This window comes from Neolamprologus multifasciatus, chromosome 3 (genome assembly GCF_963576455.1).
Source record: "Neolamprologus multifasciatus chromosome 3, fNeoMul1.2, whole genome shotgun sequence".
Lineage (NCBI taxonomy): Eukaryota > Metazoa > Chordata > Actinopteri > Cichliformes > Cichlidae > Neolamprologus > Neolamprologus multifasciatus.
In genome coordinates, this window is record NC_140441.1 from 15,904,781 (window position 1) to 15,926,768 (window position 21,988).

Sequence of the window (21,988 nt, forward strand, 5' to 3'; positions counted from 1 at the left end):
TGCAGAAAGAGGAGCTAATAATGAGTGGAAACAGGTTTTCTGAATATGTTTTTTCTGCATTTTCAAAACAGAAAACAACTTTAAGGTCATTATTCAGTCAGCGTTCATATTTTCAAGTCAGCAGGGGGGGAAAAACTAAAAGAACTGCATTTTAGAAAGGCCAGGCTAAGATCAGGATTCAGGGCTTGTGCTTGCAAATATCTGAGTTGACAGTCTTAACCGCCGAGCATCTGCGTAGCTTCACTTGTATATAAACCTCACAGTTGTATAGATTTACCTTTGTAGCAGCTGTCACGTTCTGCAATAACTAAAATAGTTTGTTTTTGCCCCTTTTATTTTTTATTTTTGAAGAAACCTCCAGGGACAGAGGTTCACTGAAAGAGCACGGTCTGCTTAACATTCATACAGTCAGACACGTTCACAGCTGGGAGCTGCCCAGTACGATCACATCCCTCTACTGCAGGCCACCTGAGCTGCTCCGCTGGGGCTTCTGCAGGATAAAGGTCTTTGTTTCAAAAGCCTGTGTGGGGTAAATGTTGAGGGAGTTTCTCAGCTGCGCTGTAGATTTAAACTGGCAATGTTCCAGTCACGGGAGTTATCTCGAGCCGAGAGCACGCTCTGGATGTCCCAGCACTGCTCCGCTCTTTACTGTAAAGAGTCAGCTGGCAGCAAGTAAGAAACTGTACCCTTTGTAAAAACTCAAGTCTGACCTCCTGGGATTGATTATTTCAACTTCACAGACTGTAAGGACCTCAGACCCTGAGAAATAGTTTATTAACAGCCTCTCCCTGCTCCTGGCATGCTTTCACGTTGGAGAAATATAACAGGACTATTGCATCAGACTGTGCACAATCACCAGAGCATTCACTGTGAATAAAAGTAAGGTCTGGCAAGCTGCACAAAAGTCACTTGCTTCAGTTTAATTGTGAATGCAGCAGAACTGATGAGTGTGTGCTTGTATTGTTACCATTAATCCTTAGAGAGGCAGAATGGCAGCGCAGCTGGCAAGTGTTTGCCCACCTCGGCTAGCGAAATAATGTAATGACCACTTTTATTAGAGACTGAGTTAAAGATGGAGAAATTACATGAGATTACACCAAAATGTTTGCTTGTTTTTTGCTGAATAATCAACCACCAAGCCTTCTCCTCCTCCTTGCAGAATAGCGAATAACAATGTAGATTCTTACACTTGCTTATTCACAAACATATCCAGATCCTTCTCACACGTATGTACATTTCTACTTACATAATGCAGTATTGCAAACTGCTGAGTAAAGACTCAAGCCTCAAGGTGCAGGCTAATCAGTATGTCACAAAATGATGAATTATTCTCTGGTTCAGCTGTACACAGCAACACCCCTGACCGTAACCCCGTAGCCCTGCAAACACGCACACACTGCACGCAATTACAGCATTACCAGAACGGTGATGGAACGCTGTGTCAATTTGGACCTGCCGTTTGTTTATTACCGGCTCAGAGGACAGAGCATCTCAGCACCCACATGCATCTAACAATGTTCTTATGTTCTGTGTGACCTTAATTGGATTTTCAAAGGCGGGCAAATAAAAAGAATTTGTGTCAGCAACTGATCAGGACCCTTTTTTGTTCCCTATTGCTTGTTTTTATCTATTTATTTATTTATTTAGAGTGGCAATAAAGTGCTAATGAGCATGTTGGCTCAATTTGTTGGTACATAAGTGACAGGATTCTTATGCACCAACAAATTATGCTTGTAGGTGATGCAGACAAAAACTCAAAAAATCAAGCCAAGATAATAGAGCCAGACATTATAATCACCTGCAATTAACTGGACCGTCATCATAGCCACTCTTATGGTGACTGCAGTTTCAGTCAGTTTGGACACTTGTACTATCGTGTAGTATGTTACAGCTTACTTCTCCATGCATTTTCACAAGGCCGTGTGAAATCAAAGGTGAAGGGGTAAAGCTGAACACGGCGTACCAGGGACCTACGTAAGATGACATTTGACGCAGTCTACAGTGGCTGAAATAAATCTACGATTTTTAGCGAGCTACAGCTAACTAGCATCGCTGGTGTTGGTGTACCCTCTTTCTAGCAGCTAAAAATTGCTTTATTGGCCCTTCCTTTGCCTGAAATGGGGATAAAAGGAAGCAAGAATTGAGTGCTTCTCAGTTTAACTGAAAGCACAGCATTGAGATCAACTTAGTGACACGCTTGTACACATAGAATAGTGGGTGTTAGTATGGCGGTACGTAATCTGAAACACATCATGTTGTTCATTACTTTGTTGATAATCACATATCTAATGGATGGTTTGAAGAATGATCGACGAAGGTCCTGGTTTTCACATTCTCCCTGTGTCAGTGTGTGTTTTCGCTGGGTACTCTGATTGCCTCCCACAGTCCAAAGACATGATGGATTCTAAATGGTGAGGCAAAATTCTAAATTGCCTGTAGGTGTGAGTGGTTGTCTGTTATCATTCAGTTAAATTCAGCTCAATTTATTTTATATAGTGGCGAATCACAACAACACTCAAGGCAAATTGAAGGGTAAAGACCCTACAGTAATACAGAGAAAACACCAACAATCAGGCGATCCCCTTTGAGCAAGCTTTCAGCAGTGGGAAGGAAAAACTCCCTTTTAACAGGAAGAAACCTCTGATAGAACCAGGCTCAGGGATGGATCACATCTACTGCCACCAGTTGGGCTGATGGGAGGAAGATGGGAGAAAAGACACTATGCGTTAGTTCTGCAAATAGATTGGCAACCTGTGTGGGGTGTACCCCTCCTCTCCTCCTGTGACAGGTGGGATAGGCTTCAGCAACCCTGAATTGGAAAGGGGGAAGAAAATGGATGCACGTCATATGGATGAAGCCAATTGAAGCACCACCAGTTGGTTTACATTTCGATATCTCTACAGATACTGCATTAATTGTCTTTAGACAATTTTTATGTCCTGCTGTCCATTTCCACTGCTTTAGCTTGTGAGCACCTTTTGTTAAACATAACTAACACATTTTAGATCAATGTGCTAAGTTAAGAAGATGAACATGCTGATAGCGCAAATATAGTTAGAGCTTAATGAGCTCATTGTGACACCGCTTTTGTTTCAGATTTCTTTGACTGGGTGTTAAGGATTAACCAAGCTTTGCTAAGTGTTATAATCGTGCTCAGCTAATGTTAATAAGCAGCAAGATGTTATGTCTAAAGCCTGCTGTGTAAAAATCTTTGGAACCCACAGCTGGTGATTTTTTATCATCCAAAATTATGAGTGACCTTTCTGTTGCTGTTTGGTGGCATTTATTTATGATCAAGCTGTTCTGACATGCCTGTCATTGATAATCACATCATCTCGGCATAAAGCTGGCCATACAGTAGGACAGGGGTAGGCAACCTTTCTGATGGCGAGTGCCATTTAAAATTTCCTCAGAAGTCAATGTGCCATATGATTGCATTAGCAATAAATTTAATAACGCTCTATATTAACAGTTACACACTATGTAATGTCTGTTAATACAGAGACACACATGTTAATGTGATCTCTGGTCTCCCACTCAGAGACACAGGTCTCCAAGTGTCCAGCATTCAGACGGCGACCTGAGGACACTCATGTGAGAGAAAATCTGCTCACACAGAAATGTAGAGCCAAATACTGTCAATAAGGCCTCTGCAATGTTCTGAAGACAGTTAAACTTGTCAGGTAGTGATGTCCAGCAGGTGAAAATGCAAGCTCCATGAACACGCACAGCTGTGGATTCCAGCTGCTTCGATGTTATATGTGTGATTTCTATACATTTTATGTCAGATAAAAACTCTGGTTGTAAGCTTCAGATAATTATTTAATAAAAGCGAGAGATTTTAAATGAGAATAAGAAAGTATTTCTTTGTGCCCCCCTTTCCCTGTTAATGCCCTAGCTGGCCCCCTAGCAACACTTTGCTAGACCCGCACCTGCACAGTTACCAGCTGTCAGCTACTTAGAAAAAGGATCCTGGTGTTATTTGTCTCTCAGAAACAGTTCATAACTTCCCTTCAACTCATTCATGTCACCTAAAAGGTAAACCTGTTTCTCCATCACCTGTTCAGCTCTGATGATTCAGTAAGGACATCTCCTGGTTTCATCTTCATGTTTCCCTCTCACCACATATCCAAACCGATATCAAGACCAGCAGCTTTACAGCTGTGGCTCCAGCAAACATCAGATGATACTAGAAATTAATATTAAATAAATTCTAGCTGATCAAGCTTAAACGTGTCCTCTTTCTGGCACAAAGTGGGCGATAAACAAACAAGAGAGAAAAGCCGATTAGCTGATCATTAATCAGTTTCATGATTAAAGTAGCAACAGAAGAGAGAGGTGAGAGAATGAGAGGCGAAGAGGCAGCTCTGCAGCAAAGACAGAATAACTCCAGCTTTGTGCCTTTTTCATTGTAGCTGAAGTCCGGGACAAACTGTTCCTTTTCACCTCAACACGAAACGCGTAATATTTTCTCTCAATGCGGGGCGATTCCGTCTTTTTACGGGACGGTTGGAAACTCTACTAACTAACCTTATGAATTAAATAAAGTTCACTATCAGTAACATCATAACACCCACCCAGCAGTATAGAAACTCCGTCTTGCTAGCTAGTAGTAGTAACTAGTAGTAGTAGTAGTAACTAGCTAGTACGCAGTACGAGTTATTGTAGCTGACTGTAAAAAGTCAGCACAATGAAAATAAACTCCACCTAAACTTGGTTTATATCTGACCCAGATAGACTGCAGGTCATAACTTCTTACCTGAAGCTCAGTTCACCTGACAATCGGACCGGCGGCTGCCTCGGGTCTCTCCTCCTGCCTCCCCTTTCTCTCATCCACCTGCTGGCCTCCACCACTTGCTAATTTTACTGAATCCGAGGAAGCTCCGCCATAGCCACCCCTGCAGTAGGAGAATGACAGCTAACTGTGCTGGTCTTTATGTCTTCATTGTCTGTACACATACTTATGATATTGTTTAAGGCATACAGCCTGTGAGGGATTTTTATCACTGTAAAATACCAAAAAGGTATTCTTCATTTTCTTAAGTGCATTGCGTTCATTTTTCATTCAAGCGCTTTGTTTTTTGGACATCGTAGATGGTTTAGTGCATCTTTATTATGGGATTGTTTTGTTTAAGTCACATATCCATCATCAAAGCTGAGTCAGCAGAAGTGTTTAGCATCCTTTTTGTTATGATGGATGGCATTTACAGTCTTTTCAGTAAATTCATTTGGCTGTGTCCATTGTGGAAATAAATCTAATAATTACTCCAGCAGGCAAACTTTTAAAAGATTGGAAACAAATCCAGTCAAAGGTAAAGAAGTGTAAAGTGTTTTGTAGCGCTTTAATCTCTCATCCACTCAGCAGTAAATTTAAAGCACAACAGTCAAATGGTCTAATTTTCCTTTAGCTACTTTCTATGCTTTAAAGCAACCACCTGTGCTGCGTTACGGGTCCTCATGGTGTCTTTTGAGGCAAGAAAGGCCTGGCAGTGGATCTTAGTGGAAGTAAGAGGACTTATCCCAACAATCTGAGTCAGCAAAGCAAGGGCAAGTATCACACAAGCAATCAATGTTGATGAAAACATCACTGGTAATAAGTGGTGATAAAAGTAAGCTGCATGCTTCTGAGGCAAGGATGTATATGCTGCGAGACAGGTGATGGCAGCATGAAAAAGCTCCCCACGGACGAGTGAGCAGGAGGCACAATATATACTTAAAGATGCACTTAATTAAATGACCTTTACATACAGCGCAGCGATGTAGGACACAACCTCCAAAGCACATTGTCTTGTGAATATACTAAGTTTTTAAGGATTTGGTGTTGCATTTTTTGGGGTTAATTTAAGCTTGAGCCTTGCTTCTTTCAACCATCTCTAGACCTTTGAAGTTGCATGTGCTTTTCCCTTCTTCTTTTTTTTAATCAAGGCTGCACAATAAGCGTGCTCATTCAGCATGTTTCTGGCTTTAATTAGCCTGCAAAATGAATAATCATTCCAGCAACAGTATTGTCCATAATTAAACCAAGGACATCAGTTCTTATTCATAATGCATGTTTCTTGTTTCTTGTTATGGTTGATTGTGAATTCAATGGGGTTTATAGTCCCCATTAATTTCACTGAGGATTTATTTTTATGTTGTTTGTGGGTGGAAGCTGGGGGAGGGGGGTCTGCATGTTTGGGCACAACTGATGTTTCTTGTATTTGTTTTGATTTTAACTCCTCGACTAACTGAACAGCAGGGCTTTTTGGAAGAATTTAGTGGTGTGCACTATTGTAAAAAGAACTGGGACACTGGGAAATATAAAGTGCTGAAATGTACCTCTTGCAAACCAATCTCATATCACGAGAGATTCCTCTGTTATATTGAAACCATTTGCTGAGCAAGGACAAGTCTGAATTTGCACTGAGTCTGAGGAAATATCATACATCATCAGCTGTAAAGCTACAGGAAAATGTTAATGTAGTCCGAGCACATGAAATAATACTTTTCTATATTTGAATAAAAAGGAAGAAAAAAAATCACTTAGCTCATTTGGATCTTATTGGCTGGTGTTGCAGACCATAAATCATCCCAGCTGGCTACTTCCTTTTCATCACAATAGCGGTGGCAGTGTAAAAGCCTCACTGTCAGAGAAATAATGGAGGAAGTAAGTAAAACGTTAATCAACTTTTGGGGCCATTTTGTTCCCCTTCAAGTGATCACATCACGTCTTTTGGCTGAGCCGCAGGTTATGGAGAAAATTGGATGTGAGTTCAAAAGTTTGTTTTGGCATCTCAGACTGTTGATGTGAATTACACTGTAAACATTGTCTGGGGTAAAATCCATTAATCCATTGATGCGCTTTTCTGAGTGACTGGTAGCGTCAGTGTCAGCAGCTGGAATAAGGATGACTCACTCTGAAGTTAGTCATAAAGACCATCTCCTCTCCGGGTATCCTTTTTTCTTGGCGTGAAAGCTCTAATCTTTGGAGCTGAAGTATGATAAACCTCCTTTTCCCTCCCTTGTCCCATCTTATAACCTTTAAAATGACTGGAGAAGAAAGGACAAAGTTCCTTTTCTTCCACTGCTGTAGCAACGCTTTCTTAGAGACAGACTATTATTGAAGCACTTCCACATGACAAATGATTGCAATTAAAAACATAGACTGCTCTTTCCCCCAGATTCCAATAAATGGTGATGGTGTGTCATTATGGCCGGCGTGAGAGTCCGCTCTCGCTCATAAAGAACCTTGGCACCCGGTTCCCAGACCACCAGTCAGTGCAGTCACTCACACTCAGGTCAGAACAGGAAAGGACAGCTTTTTATGGTCCATACTCAGCATGAAAAATTAGTTCCTACATGTCTTCGGTATCCGCTTGTTTAAACTAATTAAAACTACTATTATTGCATTAGGCAACATAGAAGCTGTAGCAAATTGTACTAATGGTGGAAAGCATTGGATAATGTGTTCCTGGTGCCAGTAAAGAGCCACTGTAATTGGAGATATTTTGCCTTCTGTCTTGTAATAGCTAACCTGCTGTAAAGGGAATAGTCAAGGCTTCTGTTCACACGGATCCGTTCCCAGTCTCCTTGGATTGGCTCGTTTGGATGTTCTTTTCATTACTGGCAGCAGAATTTTTAATATGTCTCTGGATAAATAAATTCATATCTCAGCAAAAAGAGTTTGCACTGTTCCATGTGGTCTAAGAAATTTGCTCGACTGACCTTGCCCTCCAACTCTTTCCTATTACTACAGCGATTACACTGCCATTTTTCCTGCCTGCCATAAGAAACTGTTTTATTAAATAACAGAAATGACATATCGCTTTGGCTGACTCTGGTCTCAGAGCCTATTTGTGTTTGTGGCCACCAAAATGGAAACAAATGGCAGGTCTGTATCCACCTCCCTCTTTGCTCTTCTCATTTATCTGCTATAGCATGAGGCCTTCTCAATGCACAAAAGGGACTGCGTTTCAATTACTTATCTCTCACTGACTTGCATCTGCAGATCTTACACATGAAAAAAAATGTGTTGTAATCAGCAGATGTCCACTGCTGGCAGCTCTGGGGTTCAGAGTGCTTCAGGTAGAGGCAAAGTCTGTCTGCTGGCGGCTCTGGAGATGATGGATTCACTGGTGCTTTTGCTCTTCAACCTCTTTGCTATTAAGTTTTATTACTTGGCATATTTCCAAAGTTCAGTATGTATTTCCCCAAACAGCTGTGTTCCGTGTTGAATATAGATGGTGTCACTTTCATCTGAGTAGATACCACATTTGAATGCCCTCCAGCACGCACCGAAATTGACTTCACAGTTACTGGTGTGTTCCATTCTTTAGTGTCGTTTTGTCTTGTCGTGAGATCATGTCAACCTTTACCACCATGTTGGTGATATGGAAGTACAGGAGCTCAGAGATTCCCAGATTATACAGAAGGAAACGTTGCAACAGCCTGAAAAGCTAAGACTTTCTGACTCCCTCTACTCCCACATAATCGCTAATGCAACACCTATCATTTAGGAGAAGACTGCAGGGAGTCCTGCACGCCTCAAGCGACAGGGCTACGATGTCCCAGTTGGTATGGGACACAGTGAATGCAGTCACCATAAACTAGCCATTATGCTATGTTCCATTTGTTAACTTCTGAGTTGCCCCCCCAAATTGAATTCCTGGCTTGGAGAGCTGGACATGTCCTGCAATCTTCGGCTTTACAATCCAAGATGATGGCAGTGTATGTAAAGAGTAGTAAAACATTCAATCTGTACTATTACTTTATGTATTTATAACTTGGTAAATAAGCGATTCATGGAGAATCAGGCACTGTCCATGAATGGGTTGCAACCAGGCATTGAATTGAATTCAATTTTATTTATAAAGCGCGTAATCACAACAACAGTCGCCTCAAGGCGCTTTATATTGTAAGGTAGATGCTACAATAATACATACAGAGAAAACCCCAGCAATCATATGACCCCCTATGAGCAAGCACTTTGGCAACAGTGGGAAGGAAAAACTCCCTTTTAACAGGAAGAAACCTCGAGCAGAACCAGGCTCAAGGAGGGGCAGCCATCTGCTGTGACCCGGCTGAATTACTACTGATGGATGAATGACTCGAGCTTGTTAGAAGCAAACGAAATCCAGTTTTTCCTTGTGCTTCCAATGTTACTACTGTAGCAGGATCAACTGTCTTGATGCAGTGACATCACCCCCATCTAAGTTGATGCCAGACTTCTGAGGTGTGGCATGTGACTTAGGTAACCTTCAGCTTACCTTCTGCTTCACTGGGCGGCTGCGGGTCAAGAGGTAGAGCAGGTTGTGTATCAATTGGAAGGTTGGTGGTTTAACCCCTGCATCTTCTAGTCTGCTTGTTGCATCTTTGGACAATGTATTGCAACTCAAGTTGCCCCCAGTTCATCCACTGGAGTGTGATTGTGCGCGTGAATGTTAGGGAAAGTGCCAAAAAGCACAGAATAAATTGCTGTATGACTGTGTGAATGGGTGAATGATGCTTGTAGTACAAAGTGCTCTAAGTGTTCAGCTAAAGCCCATTTACTGCTCTGCTTTGTAGCTTGAAAACTGTTTACCCGTATCTGTATAATCTGGCTGCGCTCAACGTGTTAACATACTGTAATGCAAGCATTACACTAATACATGCTCATTATATTTAGCATCTGCACCAGAGGTATCATCTGTAAACAGATGTTTTCGTGTTGATAGAAGCATATCTTGAGCAATAAATCAACATAGCCACACAACACTTAGCGCAATTCAGTATTCTGCTGGGAGACAGCTTGTGACATCAGAGTTGATGTAACTTCAGGTCAGTTTCACATCACATTGGCCTTTTTTTAGGACTCGTGCCAATCATGCAAGCACAGGCTGCCAGACACTGCTCATCTGCTGCCCTCATCCCTTGTCTCTGGGTGTAATTTCAGTTAATTGCTAGCTGCCAAGTGTCTGCCACATTTGTCCCCCAAAAACAGCATGCAGCCTTGGGACTTAAACACTGGTAGTGTTACAGCCAAATAACACTGAGCTTAAAAGAAGCATCCTAGCCCCTGGCTCCGGCTGAGTAGATTAGATTTATATGACCGAAAAGGCTTTGCCTCTGAATTTCATCAATTGACTGTATGACCTTCTGTAAATGTTCCATATACAGACTATTACTAATACCAAGGTGACCTTTAGAAAGATGAGAGAATTTAAATTGAAAATCGAGGTATTGACAAACCAGCATGGCAATTACCAGTCACTAGCATCGACTTAAATACCATCCAATCAAACAATCCTTTTTTACAGCCTCTTGTCATTTGGCCTCTGTTTGGTTCATTCAATGATATGAAGCATGTTTAAGGAAAAGCAAATAGCTGTGCTGCATCTAAGATCCAGTCAAATTAAGCTGGCACTGACCCTGCAGATGCCATGAAATTGCCGTGTGTTTTGTTGTAATGTAAAACTTGACTGATAAGAGGTGGCGCTGCTCGGACTCTACTCCAACTTTGATCTGTCTCGAGGCCACCAGGAGACAGATTAAGGTGTTAAGAGATTAACCCCTGGGGAACCACTGACTTTAAAACCTGGCTTGAGGACAGTAAACACTTCAAAATATCCAATACCATCCATCTCTTAATAAATTATGTCTGGCATGTTGTCATTTGTTGTCTTTGTAAAGAGCTTTTTTTTTTATAAACCCCAGAAAACCTATAAAGCAGAAGTTGTTGAAAGGGCAATATATTTTTGTTGACGGACTATCCAATATCGTTGGAATCACTGGCACTTCAGTGAACCAATGCCTCACTAAATCTCTAGCTTAGTAAAACAATCCCATTTCGTGCAGAGCGATTAATTACTTCGTTTAAACCAGTTTGATTCTCGACCAGATGCACGTCAGGATGCAGATAGAAGCGACAGCAGCACTGGTGTCCTCCGCCACATACAATCACTCACACAGGTGACTTGGAGGATCCCAGAAAATCACTGCTGACCATATTGTGTCTAAAAAAAAATGATCGAATCAAATCATGCTGGCCAACAAACTTAAAATTCACTCATTTTATTTTCTCTTGGATATGAACTATTTAATATCTGAGTCAGTAGTGCGTTTGACAACCATTGCAGTCATCCATACCTGGCTGTTATGTTAGCATATTTTGACCCTAAAAGGCCAACAGAGGAAACAGCACAGCCTTGTGATTAACTTGATACCCTCAGTTTCCTGTGTTGCATTGCCAGGATTCAGAACCTGCTATATTAGGAGTTAGCATGGGTTAAGATAACATCAGATTTGAGTTTGGTTCAAGTGTGTTAGTGTAATAAGTGTCATCTGGAGCTTATCGATGGCCAGTCTCAGTGGTTACTTCGGTGAATGTGAGGAAGTCAGATTTATCCAGAGTTGGGACCAGGAAGCAGAGTTGCAGTCTTACACGCCTCTCTGCAGCTTCTCTCCTCCTGCTACCCCCCCAAAAACCCATCTCCATAGAGACTGTGTCTACTTCCAAAAAGACAAAAAACAAACTAAAAACCAGCAACAAACAACTTAAACATTTACAAAGAAAGAACAATACAGTATCCACATCTGAACCAAAGAGTAAAACAGTGAAATGTGGATTATTAAATATTAGGTCTCTCTCCTCCAAGTCTCTGTTAGTACATGACTTAATAATTGATCAACAAATTGATTTACTCTGCCTTACAGAAACCTGGTTGCAGCAGGATGATTATGTTAGTTTAAATGAATCAACACCCCCGAGTCATTCTAACTACCAGAAATCTCGAAGCACAGGTCGAGGGGGTGGTGTGGCAGCAATTTTTCACACCAGTCTATTAATTAATGAAAGACCAAGACAGACTTTTAATTCATTTGAAAGCCTGATGCTTAGCATTGTCCACCCCAGCTGTGAAACTCAGAAACCAGTCTTACTTGTTATCATCTATCGTCCACCTGGGCCTTACACAGAGTTTCTGTCTGATTTCTCAGACTTTATATCTAATTTAGTTCTGAGCTCAGATAAAATAATTATTGTGGGTGATTTTAACATCCATGTAGATGCTAAAAATGACAGCCTCAACATGGCATTTAATCTGTTGTTAGACTCAATTGGTTTCTCTCAAAATGTAAAAGAACCCACCCACCACTTTAATCACACTCTAGATCTTGTTTTAACATATGGCATAGAAACTGAACATTTAACAGTGTTTCCTGAAAACCCTCTCCTGTCTGATCATTTCTTGATAACATTTACATTTACAATAATTGATTACGCAGCAGTGGAGAGTGGACTTTATCAAAGTAGATGTCTTTCTGAAAGCGCTGTAACTAAGTTTAAGAATATAATCCAGCCACTGTTATCATCGTCAATGCCCTGTACCAACACAGAGCAGAGCAGCTATCTGAACGCTACCCCAACAGAGGTCGATTATCTTGTTAATAATTTCACCACCTCACTACGTACGACTCTGGATACTGTAGCTCCAGTGAAAACTAAGGTCTCTAATCAGAAGTACCTGACCCCGTGGTATAATTCTCAAACACGTACCCTAAAGCAGATGACTCGTAATCTGGAGAGGAAATGGCGTGTCACAAATTTAGAGGATCATCATTTAGCCTGGAGAAATAGTTTGTTGCTTTATAAGAAAGCCCTCCGCAAAGCCAGAACAGCTTACTACTCATCACTGATTGAAGAAAATAAGAACAACCCCAGGTTTCTCTTCAGCACTGTAGCCAGGCTGACAAAAAGTCAGAGCTCTTTTGAGCCAACCATCCCTTTAACGTTAACTAGTGATGACTTCATGAACTTCTTCACAAATAAAATTTTTATCATTAGAGAAAAAATTACCAATAATCATCCCACAGATGTAATATTATCTACAGCTACTCTTAGTTCCATTGATGTTAAGTTAGACTCTTTTTCTCCAATCGATCTTTCTGAGTTAACTTCAATAATTACTTCCTCCAAACCATCAACGTGTCTTTTAGACCCCATTCCTACAAAACTGCTCAAAGAAGTCCTGCCATTGATTAATTCTTCGATCTTATATATGATCAACCTATCTCTAATAATCGGCTATGTACCACAGGCCTTCAAGGTGGCTGCAGTTAAACCTTTACTCAAAAAGCCATCTCTAGACCCAGCAGTCTTAGCTAATTATAGGCCAATCTCCAACCTTCCTTTCATATCAAAAATCCTTGAAAGAGTAGTTGTCAAACAGCTAACAGATCATCTGCAGAGGAATGGTTTATTTGAAGAGTTTCAGTCAGGTTTCAGAGTTCATCACAGCACAGAAACAGCTTTAGTGAAGGTTACAAATGATCTTCTTATGGCCTCTGACAGTGGACTCATCTCTGTGCTTGTCCTTCTTGACCTTAGTGCAGCATTCGATACTGTTGACCATAATATCCTATTAGAGCGATTAGAACATGCTGTAGGTATTACAGGTACTGTGCTGCAGTGGTTTGTATCATATCTATCTAATAGACTCCAATTTGTGCATGTAAATGGAGAGTCCTCTTCACACACTGAGGTTAATTATGGAGTTCCACAGGGTTCAGTGCTAGGACCAATTCTGTTTACATTATACATGCTTCCCCTAGGCAGCATCATTAGAAGACATAGCATACATTTTCACTGCTATGCAGATGACACCCAGCTCTATCTGTCCATGAAGCCAGATAACACACACCAATTAGTTAAACTGCAGGAATGTCTTAAAGACATAAAGACTTGGATGGCCACTAACTTTCTGCTTCTTAACTCAGATAAAACTGAGGTCATTGTACTCGGTGCTGAAAAGCTTAGAAATATGGTATCTAACCAGATTCTTACTCTGGATGGCATTACCTTGGCCTCCAGTAACACTGTGAGGAACCTTGGAGTCATTTTTGACCAGGATATGTCCTTCAACGCACATATTAAACAAATATGTAAGACTGCGTTCTTCCATTTGCGCAACATCTTTAAAATTAGAAATATCCTGTCTCAGAGTGACGCTGAAAAACTAGTTCATGCATTTATTACTTCCAGGCTGGACTACTGCAATTCATTATTATCAGGATGTCCAAAAAACTCACTGAAAAGCCTTCAGTTAATCCAAAATGCTGCAGCAAGAGTCCTGACAGGGACTAGAAAGAGAGAGCATATTTCTCCTGTTTTGGCTTCCCTTCATTGGCTTCCTGTTAAATCCAGAATTGAATTCAAAATCCTGCTCCTCACATACAAGGTCTTAAATAATCAGGCCCCATCTTATCTTAATGACCTTGTAGTACCATATTACCCTATTAGAGCACTTCGCTCTCGCTCTGCAGGCCTACTTGTTGTTCCTAGAGTATTTAAAAGTAGAATGGGAGGGAGAGCCTTCAGTTTTCAGGCCCCTCTTCTGTGGAACCAGCTTCCAGTTTGGATTCGGGAGACAGACACTATCTCTACTTTTAAGATTAGGCTTAAAACTTTCCTTTTTGCTAAAGCATATAGTTAGGGCTGGACCAGGTGACCCTGAATCCTCCCTTAGTTATGCTGCAATAGATGTAGGCTGCCGGGGGATTCCCATGATGCATTGAGTTTTTCCTTTCCAGTCACCTTTCTCACTCACTATGTGTTAATAGACCTCTCTGTATTGAATCATATCTGTTATTAATCTCTGTCTCTCTTCCACAGCATGTCTTTTATCCTGTCTTCCTTCTCTCACCCCAACCGGTCGCAGCAGATGGCCGCCCCTCCCTGAGCCTGGTTCTGCCGGAGGTTTCTTCCTGTTAAAAGGGAGTTTTTCCTTCCCACTGTCGCCAAAGTGCTTGCTCATAGGGGGTCATATGATTGTTGGGCTTTTCTCTGTATCTATGAAGCGCCTTGAGGCGACATTTGTTGTGATTTGGCGCTATTTAAATAAAATTGAATTGAATTGAAATTGAATTGAATTCAGGCAGGTTTTGATAGTAAGTGACGCTTTGAAAAGAGCTATTTACATCACTTATTTACTGTCTCTGTTATGATCTTTGTTATTTCATTGCTCTAGAAAAGCTGCAATAACTCATAAGAGTTTATTTAAAAATCTATTTATTGCTGTTAAAGTGAAGTGTTCTGCACTAAAGCCAATCTGATAAGAAGGGTTTTTTTTGTTTTTTACATCTGTTTATTATAGATTTAGCATGATGACATGAGGCTGTTATGGAAACTGATACTAAAAACACCACTTAATGATTAATTTTTGATCCAGCCCTACATGTGGTGTATCTGCGGTATCTTTTGTAGCTACTTTAAATGAAGTTTTGGTCCTTCTATTAATTTATTTTAACCTCTGAGACCCCGTGTCTGCTGCATCTCGTGCATCCCAAAAAAGAGCTCAGGTCTCATGAGGTTAAGGATGTGCTGCACATGCATCTAAAGTCACGTTTCCACTACAGAAAACTTTCCCTAGGGATTAAAAAAAACAACCTTTGAGGGAGCTCTGTACTTTTCTGCCACAGTGTGTAAAATATGTTTCGGGACAATGATTTTATAGTCCAAAACCAAATGGTGGAGTTGAGGGGGAGTTATTACTTTCTTTTAAAATTTAAGGACTGTGGTCACTCATCACACCATTGGTCTCATTTCCCAGCACTGACTTTGAAATGAGTGAAAATCACCATCTTTCAAAATCAGAATCAACAGCTCTTTCCGTCCCTCCGTTTATATGGCATCAGCAATCTAGAACAGTGTCTTGTATAGCGTGGCTCAAAAATAGGGCAGAAAAACAATCCTTTTCATGAATATAAATTTAAGGATGTGTAAACATTGATGTATTAAAGAATTTGAGATTTTGTCATGATCAGCCTTTGGTTTCTGTATGTAGCTTTCCCCCTTTTTCTGTTTACATGCTTAATGTTAGCCTACGCTAGCAGCACCATGGGTATAATGCTGAATAGCAACATTTTAGGTTGCTAACATGGCAAACTAATTGTCCAAATTCAAGGGCTGCATCTCTGAATTTGGCTGCAGGTAAAAACATGATACTTAAATTATACTTAAATGATACAATATTTCTGAACATAGCAATGCCATTGTGCACATGTTAGCTAACTGACACTAGCATCTAGCTTTAGCGCATCTGTGTGAGTAACCAAAACCTGCTGTTGTTTACATTTTAAACATGAAGCTCCGTTATTTAGGTTTTATTCAATGTCCAGACCTTGGTTTTCACTTTCCGTGCCTAAATGCAGTATTTTTGTTCTAAGTTGGCCATCATCTGTAACCAAAACTCTCCAGTCCAGTCACGGTCATCTTCAGACCACCGACTGAAGCAGTACAAGTGCACATCAGCATTTCTAATGCCTGTAAAACCCTGTCTAACTGTTGGTGCTAGAAGATAAGTTGTGCTCCCTTGGAGTCATGGCCTACTTTTGTGAGCTCTGCCTTCTTGGCACCACTGTGCTAAAGCAGCTGGAGCTAAAGTATATAAGACCTAATCTTAGATACAGACACACACAAAATAGAAGGTCTTTAAAAATGACACATGTTGATGGTTCACTCAGTGTTTGACTGTCACCGTATAAAAAGCAGCTTGTAACAAATAAGTAAATGATGGATGGAGAGGAAGCAAAATCCAGGCTTTGATGTAGCCTATCAGTGGCTGAAATTAAAAACGATCTTGGACAATTTCACACAGATTAAATGCAGACTTCCCCCACTAAAGACCAATTTAATCATTTTAATTTGAACCCCACACCGAGTAAGGTCTTTTGCACTTACTGTATTAAATTCATCTGTCCTATGTGTTCCCCGAGGCCATCATTTGGCTGTGTGCAGCTTCAGACTGTACGTACCCCATCTTACCACAACAAAGAAGCAGAAAGCTCAGCAGCACTGACCCAAGAGTTATTGATAGTAAGCAGTTGTGTCTGTGTGTCAAGTATTTATTAGTCCCTCTCTTTCGGTTTATAGACCCGATTGATTTAGTAAAGTTTTATCCTCCAGCTTGACCTTATAACTCTGGAATAAATGGGTCCTTATATAATAAACATTAAGGGACTGTAGCAGCGGGGCCGTGATTGATCAGTCCAAACTGGGAGGGAGGGAAATATCCTCACATTCGTTCTTCAGGATACAAGTGTTTTTGCAGGGCATTGACAAAGAAGATACTGTGTGGTAGACCATTTTATGGCCATAGTCTGCAAAGCGTGTTACACTATGGTCTGTGGTAATTACATTTTGCTGAGACATCAGTCTCATTCTCTTGTATTGCTGCAGGCCAAAATAGTGAAGGCAGCTTTGCTGCTCAGAGGTGGCTGTGAATTACGTTGTTGGCGAGCTGTACAGTCAGCCAGAGCCTACTATTATAGCTGCTGTCACTCAAGAAGCTGCTAAGGTCATTTTTTTTCTTTCGAGGAAGGCAAAAGTATGGCATGACGGTATGAGTTGGCACGTATTAACTAAACCAGTGAAGTAAATGTTTAGACTTGCATGATATACTTAATTCTTCAGGACAACAACAGCGGTTTTATTGCCTTTAATGAACTGGACACAAGCGGTGCAATACCGGCAAAGGTGCGAACTTTGCCTTTATCAAAGGGGCAGGAGGACACAGCTTGAGCTGTTCTTCAGAGAATCACACACAGTCGCGCGTCGAATCCTTTTTGTCAATAAAATAAAAGGGCAACTGTTAATCAGACAGCCGTGACTGTTTGCTCTTTTCTTGCCTGATTAAGCACTCTGTCACTCAAGCTCTACTCCGTTCCACTTTAGAGATCAGCTTTTATTGCCTTCTTGCTAAGTAATCCTGTCGCGTCAGTACAGTCGAGATTCGTTGTAATGTTTGCGCTGCCTCCTAAACTCGGTTCAGCTGCTAAAGAATCTACTAAAGGCCCCTGTCCATGATGTCCTTGAGCTCCAAGGTAGAAAAAGGTGCCTCTCTGGAGCACAGTAATGCCTCCAGATGAAGCCAGCTTGCTGTCAAGACCAATATATCTTGATAACAAAAGCAACATCTGTCTAGTTCAACCTCAGTGAGGGGGCACTCAGACGTCTCCTCTCCACTCAGGTAGGAAGGTGTGTGTGTCACCGAGGTAACGAGAACAGATGAGAGCTTCATCCTCTAAATCTCAAAGTTATTGTGTTATCAGAGGAGGCAATATGAAGCGGCCTTCAACAGAAAGAGATTGTTCACAGCAAACAAGTTTGTTGTGCACAATAATGTTGGTCATTATGAGGCCAGACCTAAGAGCTTTTAACCATCTGCTCTGCGGTTTGCCTGTGGTCCATTAACACAGTGTGCACTGTTTATGCTTTATACACTGTGAGGCTGAAAAGGCAGAGACACATTAAATATTGACTCTGCCGGGGCTTCTTTCCAGCTCTCTGGAATAAGTATTTGTCAAAATTAGGAGTAAAAATTCGCGCTTAAGGCTAAGCTTGGTTGAGCTTCTTCCTCCTCCAAATTCAGCCACTTTTGCTTATACATGAATTCATACAAATAAGTATGATACATCGTTAGTGTAAGTCTGCAACATCTGATCCAAACAGTAGATGATCCAAAAGAATAATATTAACATTAATTATCATTAATTCAACAACCTTTTCAAGGATCATTTCTCTCTTTCCTCTACCTCCAGTTTGCTTCTACACTTCATGACGGTGTAGGCTGCAGATTTATGACACTATTTCCATGCCCTCTGTACAATGATGTAATTGTTACTACTACATCCCTTTATAGCCCAGGTTTATAGAGACCTCTTGCAACTCTCATCAGCCATCTTAACTAGTTAGTTATAAACATGCCATGAGCTACATCTCTATTCCTATTTTCTCCTGCGAGCGCTGCCTTGTGCTTGGTGCACAATTGACAAATGGTTCACAGCACTCGTCTTAACACCCACAGCTGCCGTCAAACCTTGAACTAAATTTTTCACAATAGCCTGGAGAGGAAGGGCAAATGGGCTCGTGGAGTTTTTTGGCAACACTGTGGACTTATTACTTAATGGTTTTCATATTCACGCGTTGGTTTTGCATACAACACAAGATTTTTTTGGGTGTGTAGCGGGGTCATCAATTCCTACCTTGAATGCACCACTTTGTTAAATTAAAGAGGAGGCAACACATTTGTCAAGAAACCAGCTTGATTATGTGCGAGAAAAGATGACACCCGATGAGATATTAACTTACATCGTGACCCGAGGTCATGAGCCTCCATATTCAGAGCCCGTCTTTTACACTGATGGAGAACAATGTGCTTGGAGATTGATTAATAATGTAACCAAGCGAACTAGTCCTATCTCACACTTCTGCAGTCCTGAACCTGTAGTTCATAGCTTCACCAACCTGCATCAAAACTGCAGAAAATACACCAAAATGGCATTGAAATAATAATAGGATTGGATTTATATAGCGCTTTTCAAGGCACCCAAAGCGCTTTACAATGCCACTATTCATTCACTCTCGCATTCACCCACTGGTGGAGGCAAGCTACAGTTGTAGCCACAGCTGCCCTGGGGCAGACTGACAGAAGCGAGGCTGCCATATCGCGCCATCGGCCCCTCTGGCCAACACCAGTAGGCGGTAGGGTAAAGTGCCTTGCCCAAGGACACAATGACCAGGACAGAGAGCCCAGGGATCGAACCGGTGACCTTCCAGTTGCAGATATGCTTCCCAACCCCCTGAGTCAAAAGCAACTTTCACAGACACCTAAACACTGTTAAGATCTGTTATCTTGGAAAGGGAAAAGCCATCTTCTCAGGTCATTACAAAGATGCTACTTTAAGTATAAATTTGGTTAAAAAGGTTAAAAAGACGCCATTCCTCTTCACCACCTCTGCAAACCCCAAATTGGCAGCTTCAAGGCGACAGAACTAAACACTGTTGACACAAGTAGGAATTACAGGTTTTGACAGATCTTTTAGGCCTTTCTCTAATCAACATAAAATTGCTCAGTGGGTAAATTTAAAGGGCTTGAACACTCTTTGCAATAAACCTCAGCCTAAAGGACAACTCTTTCTGTTTTACTTTTCAACTAAATCTAGATATAAGGGCACATCTGTTTAAAAGCCAAGGACTAGCTCAGTAGACAAAGCACAGAATCCAAAGACAGTTCGTAGATGGTTATGGGAGTAGCTTTGTACTGTTTCAGCTAAACAGAAGAAGAAGTTCCTCGCTGGTCTTGTTTTTATCTGTTAGGAGCACTGTCCGTGAAGGAAATTCAGAGATAACTTCAGCAGTGCTAGTGAATAAAAGTGTCTGTTGATCTGCCAGTTGGTTCAGACTAAGATGTTTCTCGGCTGGATTAAGAGAAGTGTAGTGTAGCTCAGGGGTGTCAAACATTAGGCCTTGGGACCAAATTGGCCTGTAAAGACTTTGGGAGATTTGAAGGTTTGCATAAAAGCTGGACTTTTAACTGCATTTTCATAAATTTTACAGCTTTTCTTACTGATAAATACATCCTCCATGGTCATTCATAATGCACCAAAGTAATTAAGTAATAGATAAACAGATAAATGCAAGAAAATGTCCTGTTTTCTACTGTCTACTGTAGAAATTTAAGGTTTTTACAACATATCCACAGTAAAAACAATCAAAAAAAGCTAAAGCAAACGTCTGACATATTTTTTGTCATACTTTCCTTATATTAAGAGCTCTTGGTATAAAAGTGCAGTTAAAGTCGTCACAGTAACAAGAAGGAGAGCGTCGCTGGGCCTTCTTATCTGAAAATTAAATGGGTTGTAGGTGGCACATGATGTAACATAAGTTTTTCGTCCTTGGTGCAAATGCTTCAACCTGTTCTTCGGGATGAGTTTCCCATTTGAAGGGAGATATTGCCATGACAACTTCTCCTCAGAATGAGCAGAACAATGTTGAAAAATTCCTTTCTTTTCATCCATCTTTCTTTTTTTTTTTTTACCTATACTGAGGATTTTGAATAGCTAAAAACTGAATAGCTACTCATCAGTGTGCTATGCATTGTGTTAAAGGCTAATTAGTAACAGCCAAAATGACACAAGCCGAGCTCCTTTTGAGGCTGCTTGCTGCAGAGCAAAAACACTGTGTTGTTGTCCTGAAGACAGCTAGCTTCATATCCAAACTTAGACCCTCACGTCTTGCATGTCCAGCGTCCTACAGTGTTCTGAGGCTCTTAGTTGCCTGGGTAACCCACAAGACCTAATGCTGTATTTCCCAGGTTACCCTCAGATTGTCCACAAGCACGGGGTGAGAGCTCGACTCATGAGGCTCTTTCCATGCTCCACAGCCAAAAAGCCATCCTCCACTAATCAAAGCAAGTGGCTCTTCCAAGGGTTTCTCTCCCTCTCTCTCCCTTCACTCTGTCTCTCTGATGATTTTGTTGCTGTTGTCTAAGATGTTCTTTTGTTTCTGTGTCTTTTCTCAGCCAGTACAGGCTTTAGTCACACATGATTGACGGAGCTGCATTTTAGCTGCAACCTGAAATCTTTTCTTTCTTTTCTGAAGGGAATAAAAATGTTTTTCTGCTGTTCTCAGTCAAAACTGTCATCTTTCACTGAAACAAAACACTCGCATATTGCAGATTAGTTTCGTCGTAATTACACGGTGACGCAAAATGTGATGTGATGCTAAACAGGTCAGGTGAACAGAAATTTGTTAATTACACCGCTGTAATGCTACAGTTTCTGGACTAATATGATGATGAGAATGAGATCAAATAGCCATTTTTATTTCCTTTGTATCAGCTGACATCCCCCAACGGATGCAGAGCATTTGTTCCATAGCAACAGGTTAATTATGGTCCGTTTAAAGATTTGGCCTTTTGACTGTGGGCCGTAATAAGCCTCTTCGAGCTAATGAGGCACTTAGTGTGTCACACTTCAGGTATATGAGAGACCCTGCACAAGACAAGTCAAACACTGTGCTGTGAGGACAGTGCAGTCAGTGACAGTGCCCAGACAGCATCTGCTATCATTAAAGGCCCATTAAAACATTTCACAGGGTTCAGCTACCCTCTTTCATGAAGGGCTCTCTGCCACGAGGGCTTGTTGTGTTCCGGGGTCTCAAAAAAAACTCTAATTACTTCTGCTGTCATGTTTG

At 41.1% G+C, this 21,988-nt stretch overlaps 1 protein-coding gene across 9 annotated transcripts in view; it reads left to right on the forward strand.

The window, feature by feature from the left end:
• Positions 1-21,988, forward strand: part of kcnip4a (potassium voltage-gated channel interacting protein 4a) — a 155,611-nt gene that overhangs the window by 120,053 nt on the left and 13,570 nt on the right. The window contains exon 2 of one of the 9 annotated variants that reach the window (XM_085138657.1): positions 21,108-21,207. The exons of 7 other annotated variants lie outside the window; for them this stretch is intronic. In XM_085138657.1, coding sequence (XP_084994783.1) covers positions 21,108-21,207 — 100 coding nt within the window. Of the gene's footprint in view, positions 1-19,577; positions 21,208-21,988 lie in introns of those variants that run through there. One more of the 9 variants, XM_085138647.1, reaches the window with a different exon arrangement.